The 14355-nt window shown below is 34.1% G+C and overlaps 1 protein-coding gene across 3 annotated transcripts in view; it reads right to left on the bottom strand.

Moving 5' to 3' along the window:
* LOC149925542 (ATP-binding cassette sub-family C member 1-like) overlaps nt 1-14355 on the bottom strand; it is an 83501-nt gene that overhangs the window by 33392 nt on the left and 35754 nt on the right. For all 3 annotated transcript variants that reach the window (XM_090159709.1, XM_090159707.1, XM_090159708.1), the window contains 4 exons: nt 11800-11940; nt 9900-9961; nt 8487-8627; nt 6906-7055 (listed from right to left, as the gene is read on the bottom strand). In XM_090159709.1, the coding sequence (XP_090015835.1) occupies nt 6906-7055; nt 8487-8627; nt 9900-9961; nt 11800-11940 (494 nt within the window). The remainder of the gene's footprint in view (nt 1-6905; nt 7056-8486; nt 8628-9899; nt 9962-11799; nt 11941-14355) is intronic.

The raw sequence follows: 14355 nt of genomic DNA, 5'->3' as shown, positions 1-14355 counted from the left end.
ACTCTGTGCCGACTAAAAATGTACCTGTTTCTTACTCCAAAACGACGTTGGGTCGACAGCCTAAAATTGCGTATTTCTATTACGTATCGATTCAGATGCTAGAGGGTTTATACGACACCGGAATCAATTCTAGTAGGATTGTCCGCCATCTTGAAAAATGGCCGCCAATTTTTAAAAGATTGTTACTCGAACTCCACCAACACGTAATAAAATATGAGTAGTCGCTTTTATTCCACGTGTTTTGACAATCTTGGTAAGTCTGTTAACCCTGTAACACCGCGCCTTACAGAGTTGATTTAGGCTCGGGCTTTGGCGAAAAGTCGCTTTTCGGTCTTGGTCCAAATGCCGACTCTAAAAGTAAGTACGTTTTTGATCCCTTTTAAAGTCGGTATGGTGACCTAATATTTTGGACCATTTATCGACCCAATAAGTCTTATCATTGCAACTATTAATTAGAGTCCGAACGCGGACCTTAAATTGTAATAGCTCTCGTGACTTGAACAAGTTGGCAAGCCAAAATATACCTCTCCTCAAAAGAGTTTTTAATTTTCAGTGAAGCGTAACTGTATCCGTGGTTCTGCGGTAGAACGCTCACCTGTCGTTCAAGAGGGCTCTGGTTCGAATCCCGGCCGATTAAAAATTATACTACACCCAATGACAAAAAGAGGGCGCTTTTGGAAAAACCTTTTCCCTGATTCTAAGAAACTGGGTACGCAGTGATTACCTTTTGCCCCGAAAATGCGAACGCGTTCGCAGGCCTGACAGACCGACCCACTGACAGACCCACAGACAGAAACGGTGGTCGTATAACCCCTCGTAGGGTACAAAGTCCCCTCGGAGAGGTAAAAAGCCATTGCACATTTATAACACGACTAATGGTCGACTTATTTCCAACCGTTTATTTGAAATTAATCGCACAGAACTGTGAAAATTTGCGATTGAATAAAACAAATTAAAACAGCTTTTTAAATAACTTCTTTGCTATACTCTATTTTTTCGAAAAGGATCATATATTCAGCCGGAGAATGTTTGCTTTATCAAAAATCTCTTAACTCAAGTAGGTCACATTCGTGTAATTAAATATGTTAGAGAAATATATTATTAATTCAAATCGAGTCAATGTTTCGCGAGCACTACTAAAACAATTTCTGCCTTTAAAATTGTTTGGATTAGCTCTGTGAAATTACGATAAGGCGTTCATGTTTACAAATTTAGGAAAAAAAGTGTTACGAAAACCATCACAGCAAAATGTCTTTTAGGAAATCAAATTGTTATATTTTATAGTGTCGGAAATATTGATAAATTTGTCGTCGGCTCAACGTCGTTTCGGAGTCGCTAATCTGTCTACTTGAAGTCAGCTCATAGTTATTTCAGATTCGGCCAACAGTCATTTAAGAGTCGGTAAAATTTTCTAGGGCTCGGATTTTTCTGATCGTTTCAACCGGTAAATTCAGTTAACCATGATTAATCGGAAAACTTCCAGATAATTTAACGGTAAAATCTCGAGTTTGTTTATCAACTAATTATATAGTTTGAAAAAAAAAACATTATCTTGATCGCAATAAATTCACCGCCGCCTTACTTTCCCCGAATGTATTTTTTTATCATGAAGCCGATATGAACTTTTATTTAAATAAATTTGTACACACTTGTTTTTTTAAGAGAAATAAGATCAAATTATAACTCTTCGAAATATTTACGAATTAAATATTTACCGAAAAAAAGCAAATAGTTTTTTTCTGGAAATATAGACCATATTTCTTCGTTAATCAATCATATTTGTTGTTCCGGTTGCGATGTACCCCGACTAAAATGTAATAAAACACTAATGAAAAACTCGTATTAGTCTACCCATGGATAATAGTGAACTACTTTAACTATTTTTTATAATAAAAACCATGGTTTAGCAAATAATATAACTATGTTTTCATCTGGTGCTGCTAGTATCTTACACTTAATTCCGAAAAGGATGGATAGATAAATCACGAAATAAACTGAAGTTTCAATGCTGACTAATGAAACGGTGAAATACATTTTATTTTAACAAAATGGATAAAGTTGGTCATAAAATTCCCTTTCTTATCTGGGCCGCGGAAGTCTACAGACATCTGGCCAGAGCGCAATATAACCTGTGTCGTTTGCGCAGTTTACTAAAATACGGGGCGACGTTTCAGTGAGACGGGCATTTTTGGTCCTCAATGCCCCCACAACGCGATTGAGTGACCAGTCCTTACAAGCACCCGGGTACAAGTATCGCACTTTCAATAATCAGCCTTTTCAGTTTACATAGAGCCACGTAGTGGCAAATGCAAGAAGCTCATAAACTGCTGGATTTTCGTCTGCTAAGCAGACGCTTTATGGAAAAATCGTCTGCTTAGCAGACGAAAATCCAGCATTTCATGAGCTTCTCGCATTTGCCACTATGTGGCTCTATGTAAACTGAAAAGGCTAATTACGTTTCTTTCTCCACTTCTGAAATAATAACCTTTTAGTAAGCTTTGGAAATTTTACTTCCTTAATAGACAACATAAGTAAGGACTAGTAAACGTGTAGGGTGAATAAATATAGGAGTTATAGTCTTACAAGTTTACTCATTTTCTCCCAAGTTAATTTTTTCTACGCTTAACTTCCATAGTGTGCGTATAGATAATGTCAACAGTAGCAGACGTTGTCGTAGACAAATAAGTTACACGTAGAAAGGAGTTCTTCATAGTCCTTCAAAGAAAACAGGTGTCGGTTGCACACAGCAAAGCTATACGATATACACTCAGTGGCGTAAATAGCGCCCCCGCAGACCTCGCGGCGCGGGGGGGCCCCCGAGAACTAGGGGGCCCCCAAACGTTTATGATTGAAATTGATGCTTTTTAAAAGGGCCCCGAGTCGTTTTTCAAGGGGGGCCCCGGAGTTCCTAGTTACGCTACTGTATACACTCCTAAAAGTTGCCGCTGGTAATTATTGTTCTATTATTTATTGGCTTATATATGGGGCGCCAAACCGGAAAAACTAAATAACATTTCTAGGAATATTTTAACAATTCTAGGAATATTTTCAAACTCTAGAAATATTTTCAAACTCTAGAAATATTTTCAAACTCTAGGAATATTTTAAAATTACCTATCAATTTTAAAAATCCTATATATTTTAAAGCGTTTCCTAGTTATTTTAAGAGAGACGTTTCCTACATATTTTACGGACATAATATATTTTTCGGCAAAACCCGGGAGAGAAAGCAGCGCTTGTAGTTTCCAATCGGAGAGTTGAGTGTGAACACTGTAAAGGCTAGCTATGATGGGATGGTACTTGTACCGTTGATGGAGTGGTACTTGTACCGTTGACCATAAATTTTCTTGAGGCGAGAACACGTAGAGCTCAAGCATACGAGTTCAATTAGGAATTAGGAGACCAGGATTTCCAGAGGATACCCTTAAATCTAGATCTTTCAGTGGAGGCTTATCATCAACGGTACAAGTACCTCTCCATCAACGGTACAAGAACCATCCCTGCAATGGTACAAGAACCATCCCATCAACGGTACAAGTACCATCAGAGTTCGCCTTTACAGTGTTCACACTCAACTCTCCGATTGGAAACTACAAGCGCTGCTTTCTGTCCCGCGTTTTGCCGAAAAATATGTAGGAAACGTCTCTCTTAAAATAACTAGGAAACGCTTTAAAATATCTATAGAAAGTCTATTAAAATATATAGGATTCTTAAAATTGATAGAGTTTGAAAATATTCCTAGAGTTTGAAAATATTCCTAGAGTTTGAAAATATTCCTAGAGTTTGAAAATATTCCTAGAGTTTGAAAATATTCCTAGAGTTTGAAAATATTCCTAGAGTTTGAAAATATTCCTAGAGTTTGAAAATATTCCTAGAGTTTGAAAATATTCCTATACTAGAAGTGTTAAAATATTCCTAGAAGTGTTAAAATATTTCTAGAAATGTTATTTAGTTTTTTCGGGTTTGGCGCCCCATACGTTTCAGCCATGGTTAATCGCAACAATTAAACGTGAAATATTTATTTCAACTACCTTGCGCATAAGTTTTAAAAATCGTTTTTTTTTTTAGTACGATAAGAAACCAAAAGTCTAAAGATTTTTTTTCCGGTAATTGATAAATATGAATTTTTTAAATATTACCAACTATAAATAATGAAAAACTCACGGAAGATAATCAAATAAAGTTTTGGCCAAAAAGTGATAGAATAATTTAATTTTTTGGTTGAAAAAAACCTTAGGTGAATTTTAGATTATTGGATAATAGTTGAACTAAGAAAAAAACTATTGAACATATTTGCTAATAATTACATCAAAAGATAACTTTATTTAAAAAAATATACGTATTAATCAAATTATACGAATAAAATTGATCGAAAAATATTAACAACATTTTTATTCAAAGAAATATTTTTCGAAAACATTCGTTTGTGTCTTAGTTACGGTTAAAAGTTTACCGACACCGAGCCCTAAAATTTTCTAGTCGATCGACGGTTGGCCGACTATTATTCTACTAGGACATTTCAACCAAACGGAGTGAAGTGGCCCGACAGTCGGCCGACCACTATTTTTTAAGAGACACGCCTGCGTCGGCCCGACTCAAAAATGCTACAGGGGTAGTGTTCAGAATATTTTCCTTGCACCTATAGTTACGGCAAAAAATAACATTTGCGTAATCTCAATATTCATAATCAATTTTAGTTATAATATTATTTCATTACTTACGTTTTTGAAATAGCTTTTAAATAACAATTGAATGCCAAAATCAGAGTGACCGAGAAAATATTCCACTCATATCGGTGGTTTACTACAGATATATATATATATATATATATATATATATATTATATTATCATAGCAGTATATATAATCACTTCTACTCTCACAATAGTGAACAGAAATGGTTGTTTACAAGTGATAACTTAGTTAATTATTTAATTTTACTTTATCGAAAACTATTTTAACTCTAAAATGTTCAAGTTGGAGTTTCTTAAATCGTTGCTTTTTCACTCCGTATGCAGCCTCATCGAACCACTTCTGACCCTAATAGATATCACGTTATTAAATTTCTACAATTTTTTTTATAAATAAAAAATAAAATAATCTGAAAATATCCCAATCCGCTGTGGTCCCCTAAAACAACTGCTAATCAGTGTTTAAATAAACCTGAGGACAACCGAATGCAACAGAACAAATCTTTCTTATTTTTTCGATCTATTAGTTAGTTAAATAAAATAAATTAAATTAAAATTAAATAAATTTACGTTTAATTTTATCCCATTTTTACGTTATGGCATAATGTCCCCACTAATAATGTACGTAATTATAAATTTATTCATTAGAAGGTGTGATAATATTATAAATTTCATTCAAACTAATTCAATGATGATGTTAGGTTTACAAAAAGTTTTTTAGACATTTATTGATAAAATCACAAATAATTTTCTCTGGTCAAAATACAAGTATTAAAAAGGTACTTTATATTTCTTAAAGTGTTTCTCAAAAAATATCAGAATTTTCACAAACCCATTTCAAGTAATCTCAGATTTTAATTAAATTGTTTTTAAATGTTAAAACTTGATATTGTACTAACTGAAAATCCCATTTTCAGATCAATGCATTTAATAATGAAAATATTACATGGTGATTGAATATTTATTAAACTACTATTATGAAAGGGAATTTGACTTTGGAATAAATTCCCGGATTTTGAAGAAACGCCATAGCGTTGAAGCAATTAAAGTAACATTATAAATTGAATTGAAATGCTGAAAAATACAGGGTGGAAAAGTACAGACCAACACTTAATATGACTTAAAATCTCAAAATTAAGTATCTTAAAATTGCTGACGGAATAAATCGGTATCGAAACTACAGACTTATGAAACTGGATGTAAAATAAGAGATAAGCAAGACGCTTTTTGACACTATAGTAGTTCTTAAGTATTATCTAATTGGATAATGAGTAATTAGAGATAAGATCAGTGGCGGCGCCAGGAATTTTCGCGAGGGTAGGCAAACCAAATAAATGGGCCCCCGACCCGGGACCCCCTTTTCTTAACAAAATGCTTCAATAAAATAAAGTAGTGATGTACATGACGAACAAAAAAGTTCTAACAGTAAAACGAGTCCAAATATAACAGAACTGGTTTTATTTACTAGGAGATACCTCAAAAAGTTCTAAATACATTATCGACTATTGTTTCATTGTTATTTCTAAATAATGTTATCTCTTGGGACAATTTTGAGACCCTTTCTAGATCCATTTGGGGGCCCTCAAAATTTTAATGTAGGCAGTGGTCTACCTGGCCTACCCCCTAGCGCCGCCACTGGATAAGATGAAAGTATCAATAAGGAGGCAACGAGCTTTAATGTAACAAAATTTGGGATGACGTATGTTACGAAATATGTCTCGCGGTCCAATTAAATCTTTATTGATGGAGGTTGTTGTGGTAAGGATGATATTGGTGCCGATGTAAATTGGTAAGATAAATCAAATGGCTTACTTCCAACTCTTCACTAACCGAGCTACCGCTAGAGTGAGGATTGGCGTGAAAACGTGCTTGAACATCCACTTCGCGAAGTTTGTTTTTTACATAAGGGCACCTTTTTGATTCGCCCAAAGTTTGTAACATTAAAGCGTTGTCCCCTTATTGAAACCTTCGTTCTATCTCTAATTACTCATTATCCAATTAGATAATCCTTAACAACTAAAAAGTGAAGTCAAAAGAAGTCTCGCTTATTTTTTATTTAACACCCCATTACATACATCTGTAGTTTCAAATGCCGATTTATTCCGTTTTCAGATTGTTAGTCAAATTAAGTGTTGGTCTGATCTTTTCCACCCTGTATAATGTTAGTAAATTTATTAAATTAAATCTCACGCAATTTATTAAAACCAAAACCTACTTGATAATTAATGGTAAGATCAAAGAAATAATATCAGCAGCCAATTGTACCAAAGCAATGAATATCAAAGATGGGCCAAACGCCTTCAATAGAGCACTTTCGATATTGAAAATTGATGTGTTCTTTTTTAATTCTTCTCTTTCATCTGCACTGTAAATATAAAAAACATGATCAGTCAAGCGTTGCTTTTCCATGTAAGCTTCTACTCTATTAAACAAGCTGAGATTTTGAAGCAGTTGTTGCTGTTGGGGTACTAGTTCTTAGCTGTGGCAGAGCTAGCCCCAAACCTTCTAGGCTGTTTAATTCCCCTGTCCAGCTATGAAAAAAGCCTCCTTCCTGTTGCAATTGCACCTTTTATAATATATTATTGCGTTTTAATGTATGTATGCATTTGATCGTGACTAGTTACCTTAATATTAAACGCGTAATAATAATTAAGTTTTTCAAAGTTTCATAGAAATAGCTGCCAGAAGCTGTGCAATTGATTTATTTCCATTTAGATGTGTCACAATTATCTGATTGCAACAGCTATTAGACATATACCCAGGAAAAGTCAGGGGATGAAATACTTCCTGGAATTTCAATTGGATGGGTAAATCGAATTAAACCGTGTTAAGCTAAGTGGAGTATACCCAAAGTTAATTTTTTGACCTTAAAATTGCACGCAACAACTTCCGTCGACGAGTTAAAACAAGTATCAGTAACGTTTTCAATAAAAGTGCGTTTGTAAAAATGATTGATGTCAACGCTGAACCTCCCAAGCACAAAGAGATTTCATTGCAAGCAACATGAGAGACAATTTTTTTAACTTTTAGTCTGTTATAGATATAGTTCCAAGAAACGATGTGCTAAAGAAAATGAGGATAATTATCGTACGCGATAAAAAAAATAGAAACGTATCAGTCGTTTAATATTTCAAAATACTTGTGCGGCAATAGTTGTGTCTATAAAATACGGAATGTCATGTGAAAATGTTTTTTTCTAAGTCACTTAGCTGTAGCTCTTGAAGTTAGAGAGCACGCACTGAAGTCGCGAGACCTTTTGGAATTTGAAACCAGCGTGCAAAACGCACGTAGAAATAAAGTACTAAAAAGCTTAAGCTCGTAACGCAGATAAAACATTCTATTTTATTATGGTTTTTTTTAAGGAAACACCTATAACAACGCCAGTATTTCTATTTTAATTGACACCTGTCTCAAATAATTTTATTCATTTTCCAATAAAATTAAAGTTTAAGATGAATTTCGGTAAATGGAAAACAGTGGGTTATTTCGCTTTTGTGTCGGATCATTAGAAACAAACAAGACCACCTTGCTGTCTCTTCGTTTTAAAAATCGGGAAAATGTCTAGATTCTATATCCACGAGTAATTGTAACAAGAAAAATAAATTTTTATTAGGTCAAAAAACTAGATTATTGTTAAACTTATAGAAATTTCTATTATCAATGCAAACCGTTACGCCAATACGATGAATAGACCATTCGTATTAATTATTAATCTCAGGTGTGCACAAATATATGGCACAAACAAGGAATACTTTTCTGCATAATAAAATTAGAAAATGACATTAGTTGCTCTTACTTTTTTGTTCCTTTGGAAATTAGCGAATGCTTGGACATATATTTCTCCAGTTGAAAATTTGTGTTCTTAACGTTTAGATTTCGTTGCAATTTGGGTATGTCGGAGCTTTTTACTTCTCTTCTATATCCGATATTTATTAACCTAAATGGAAAATGATAATTTTCTGATAAAGGGTTTTCCAAAGGGTAATGACTATTTTATTTCAAAATTGAAAACTTCGATTGATGCGCGATAAAAACGTATTTCACGAATTTCGCCGAATTAACTTAAATATTTAATGGTAGGGTTTAATGGAAACATTTTGCGCTTGCTACTTAAATGTTATCATCACAGAGTTAAGAAGTACAATTTGTTAGTCAATCCTTATTAAGAATCAAGATTCTACCTAAACATATGACATTTTATATCACAATTTGGAGTCCAACATAAGCGATGATTTTAAAATTTAACCAGGCCAGGGTTGTAGAGAGATGGTTCGATCACATAGCAATTCTACCATAGGAGAGTTTGGCTAAAGAAAAAGTGGTAAATAGATGGCGCGCCAGACACTGTGTAGCCCCATCAGGTACTTATGGGCGTTCCCCTAATACATAGAAGTACTGAGGTACAGCCTAATTTATAGGAGACAGCGGGAAATTTAAATTTTACAAGCTTTAATTTTTGTTTCATTTATACACGTGTGAATTTTAAAGAAATTAATTTTTTTAATATTTATAATTAATTATCGAACATTAAATTTTAGTTTCTCAAATATTTGTTGGCTCCTAATTAGCTTACGTTTTCTAAGATTGTTCGCACTTTTCATTAATTAAATTGTTAATGAATTTATAACAAAGCGACAATTAATTAATTTAGACATCATAAAGAAACGAGATCAATCGACACGAAAACTTGGTAGTGTTCCCTTTCCGTACGTACTCCGGTGTAATGAGGTTAAGCCCACAAATTACGTGTAGGGGCTACGTAGCGTCACTAGCGCCATCCGTGGTAGAAAAATATTTCGCCGAATAAAATATTTAAGTGATCGAACCATCTCTCTAAAACCTTGACCAGGCTTATCAGCTTTAAACATTTTCGTATCAGGCTTTTCTCGCTATTCGGAATGTATAGAACTATATCTAAATGATCACTACCAGTGGTTATCTCAAGCTCCTAACAGAAGGTTTAAGCCAGCTGTTGGTACAAGAAATCCAACTAGATCTCTGCTAACTCAAAAAAGGTACACGTACTCTAGATCTCTGCTAACTCGAAAAAGGTACACGTACTCTAGATCTCTGCTAACTCAAAAAAGGTACACGCGTACTCTAGATCTCTGCTAACTCAAAAAAGGTACACGTACTCTAGATCTCTGCTAACTCAAAAAAGGTACACGCGTACTCTAGATCTCTGCTAACTCAAAAAAGGTACACGTACTTGTTCATCCATGAAAAAGACAACTGTGAAATGAATGAAGCGTGCTCTTCAGGAGATTCAGTCTGTTCCAAATAATTGGATGACCGTGTTTAATATAAATGGTTAAAAATAGAAACAAAACACAACTAATTTATACCGAATAAAATCCGTAAATAGTGCTATCACGAAGGTTTGCTTCAAGCAACTGTTTATCCAATTAAATATAAGGCTTCCTTATGGAAAATTATGCGTATCCGAAGTTAATCAAATCGCTTTGACCGTTATTTGGATCGAAACCCTTAAGCCTAGTTCCCACTTAGCGAAAAAACCAATTTTCGCGCTGAAAATTGACGCTCGCGAATAAAATTTGCGATTTTTTTCAAATTGGTCGCTAAAATCGTGTCTCCGCGGTATCTAGCGAATGTTCTATTTTTTGACGTCCACACCTTGGCGATACAAAGCTTCAGCCAATCACAAAACGTGTTCCCTCGATCTATTCCGCTCCCGCCCGTCACTTATTAAGCCTAGGTCTTTAGTAAAGCGGCTCAGCCAACTTGACCAAGATACTGAAGTAAAGGTAATTATCTCACGAATAGAATCGTTTATTTATTGAAATTATCAATCCATTTGGCTCATTTAGAACTGATGTTTTATGTTAGACCTAAAACATTACTAAAAACCCGCACGAGTTGTTTTCATCGTTTTTAAATTTTCGCGCTAAAGTCAGAACCGCTTCCCCAGCGACCGAAAAAACGCGTCCGTTTTCATTGCGCGAAAATTTTATACGTCTCGAAAATTCGCCAAGTGGGAACTAGCCTTTAGAGGATTCTTTATTGCGATTTTGGACTCTGGAGGCTTGGCCTGCATCGGAGAGCTTGTTTTAAGCGTTCTGTTCAACTAAAAAATAGAACATACTACGGAATGGAAAACGGAACCTATGTGCTCTTGGATGGGAGCATTGAATTGGGAATAATACTGCTAGAATTACAATTACGATTTCGGTTGCCATGGTTACGCGGGACCAGTTCTAATAAGACTGTACGAAATTCATCTTTATAATTAGGCGGTAGCGCCATCTATATTTTGTAAAGTTATATGGCTAAAAATAAATAATTATTAGCTAACTCACCGTAACTTGAGTTAAAAAGGATCGTGTTGACAGAATAAAATTATTTTTAAACAACTTCAAAGGTTTGTTTGTTACGAGTAATCATTCATTTCTATTTCGCATCAGATTCGCGAAAAAATTCAATTGCAATATAGTTGCCACCACTATAGAGACCGATGCCGCCACGGTAGAACGATAAAGTTGATAAAGTATCCATATTGAACGAAATTGGTCCCGCGCCAGCTAAATTTAGTTGTACCTCTATTTATTCCCAACTCAATGGGTGGGAGCGAAAAATTGTGGTAAGAAAATAAAATCAACACTTATCTGCTTTGAAGACGATAGGCAAACAAATAACAATAAATAAATCTACAGCTTCCATTTTGTGATTTAATATGTTTCGGTACAAGGAATTAGAAATCAACTGCAGAAGCACGGTGTTACTTTGTTTAGAAATGAAACAGAAGCTAAGATCACAGAGAAAATTTAAATGTACCCATCTTTACACAGCTTAAATGGAGGCAACAAGCGTATGTTCTTTTAACTTAAAAAATAATATTTGAAATTTTTCTACCAAAGATATACCAAACGCCATAAATAATAAAATGTTGTTCCATGGTTAAAAATTGTAACTTAGTAAAAATTATAAAAGATCTGCTACTACACGGAGTTGTTTGATAAAATAATATCTATCCAAACGTATTTTTTGTACACCAACTAATCTTAACTAAAAAAAATAAATATTATTCTATTTATATAAATGGGATAGGTGATGTGTATCTTAAATCTATTACGAAGATTATGATAACGTACCTCATCAGAAAGAAAGTCGGTGTTTGGCGGTTTTTCGTATTGAGGTTTTGCATCTAGCACTGAAGACAGAAAAAATAGCAACGCTACTGAAGAAAATTCGGCAATAAATAATGAAAATGTAATAACATTTTCTATATGCCCCTAAAAATAAACAAAATTCAATATTAGTTTAGAGTGTAATTTACTTAAAAAAATTAAATATCTTTTAATCAAATAAAATTCTATAATAATTTAAGTACAGTTATGTTTCTTCTTGCTCTTTTAAGGTTAGTTACTTCTTTGAAAACCCCTTTTTTGAGAAATATTATTAGATTTAGCAATATTTAAAGTTTAATGAAGTGTAACGAAAAATTAAAAAGTATAAAAGGGCTTTTTCCGTATTTCTGAATGAGGTTAAAATAATAACAGTTATACTAATCAGCCAAGCTAATACTTCAACGGTTTAGAGACGAAAAAGGCTCGTTTAATAACGAGACCAAAAGTCTTGTATTTTCTACGAAAGCTCCAGCAAACGCGTTCGGAAGCGAAAATGAAAATTTTTTTGGGGAAATGGCGGGGCAGTTTCTTCGTGGTAATGTGATGAATCAAGGTGTATACAATATCGAAATCGATGTCCCGCTGAAATTACCAATACTATGAATTGACTAAAAAAAAATTTTTGGTAATACCAATCTAACATTTTGCCTTTTTCCCATGTTAAATCGTTTCTATCCATGGATAATATCCATGGATAAACGGTTAACCGCAATTTTTATGATTAATTGAAATTTTGCCAGTTAATTTATCTGTTACGATAATCACTTTTGAAAAATAACCAAATGAAATACATATGAAAGCTAGGGAAAAGGTAATTACAAATATTACTTAATTTTATTTTAAAGGAGTAGACATACTGCTAATAAATGATTTTATGTTTCAGGGTTATTATTTATTGGTTTATAAAGGGTAGATCACTGAAATAAAATTGCACCTTTTCAGCCAGAACAAGAGAGTTGTGTATGGCCACCATAATTGTATTGGCATTGTCCAAATTTCTTGAAAAGACGTGATAAAATTGCGCAATTTGTTTTCTTTGGGCTACCATTGCGTATAAAATCATTTCCAAAAGCCGATTCAATCGTTCTTGATTCAGTGTCGACACTGCTGATAGGATCAGAGGACACAGGTAATGAATGATATTTTCAACGGCTTCTTTATCACCAAATTATTACTTTTATGTAAATTTATGTCAATATGTTTCTCGAGAAAATCGAGGAACATAGCAACGTTAACAATACTGCTTTTGATTTTTTCTACTACCGTTGGCCCAGGCAGATCGGATCTAGAAGTTGGATTTCAGCCCTTGGGTCTATTTCATAAATGTAAGTGAAATATCTTAACTGACAAGTGAGTGTTACTATATATATACTCTATTACTCATACCATTGACAATATTTTGCATTGTCAATCTTGGTTTTTTTCTCATTGTGTTGTCAACAATATGAGAAGCTGTATTTAATTTTAATTAAATAATGGTACCCTATAGTTTCTTAATATAATTTACCATTTATCTTTTTAGACAAACTAAGGGGAGCACTACCACCTACGCTCGGTGGAGTACTCATATAAGAAACGTGAAAACGCCACACACTTGTCATACCTATCAAAACCCCACTTGTTCAGGCTGGTGGTGTGTGAAAAGTGCTGGTGCTTGCTGAAGGTACGCGGTTTTTTTCTATTGTTTCAAAATGTTATATATATTTAACAATTCATATATTTTAAGTAAATGAAGTACAGTTTGATGTACCTGTTTCTTCATTACTGTAGTATCAATGCTATTGTCTACACCTGCTATACCCAAAATCGTAGTTAAGTAGGGCACGCCAAAACGGACTAAATTCGTCTACCACTCGCTATATTCATACTTTACCTCTTGTTATATTCATACTTGGTCTTGCTATATTCATACTCGGACTTGCTATATTCATAATTGGACTTGCTATATTTATACTTGGACTTGCTATATTTATACTTGGACTTGCTATATTTATACTTGGACTTGCTATATTTATACTTGGTCGTGCTATATTCATACTTGAACTTTCGATATTCAAACTTGGTCTCGTTATATCTATATTTTGCCTCTCTCTCATACATCGAGATATTTCATATTTCGACTCGCTCTCTCTACTCCAACTTAGTCTTTCGCTATTCATACATCGCACCTCTCTCTCTTACTTCGACTCTCCCTCCATAGTTTTCTTAGCTTTCTCTCTAACTTTATACCGTCTGTCTCGAACTTTGTTTCGCGCACTTTGACGCCGACTAGACTATATTTGGCCAAGTTAATAAAGATAACTTGACCAACTGCAAAACTATTCTGTCTTAGCCGTATTTTAGTGTACAGGTAGTTCAAAAGATTTTCAATTCGAGATACTTGGCTTTTCTCCACTTTTGAAAGGTATTCTGTGATTTCGCAATCATTTTGCAAGTAGATGAATTGTACTAGGCGAAAATAAGAGGAGTAGACGGAAATTTCACCCTTTTTCCTAATGACGGTTTGGCGGGAGATCTCGA

Source organism: Leiobunum rupestre, chromosome 10 (genome assembly GCF_980474605.1).
Source record: "Leiobunum rupestre chromosome 10, qqLeiRupe1.1.hap1, whole genome shotgun sequence".
In the NCBI taxonomy this organism is placed as follows: Eukaryota; Metazoa; Arthropoda; class Arachnida; order Opiliones; family Sclerosomatidae; genus Leiobunum; species Leiobunum rupestre.
The sequence above is the reverse complement of the archived record's forward strand: the minus strand, read 5'-3'. Positions and strand labels throughout refer to the sequence as shown.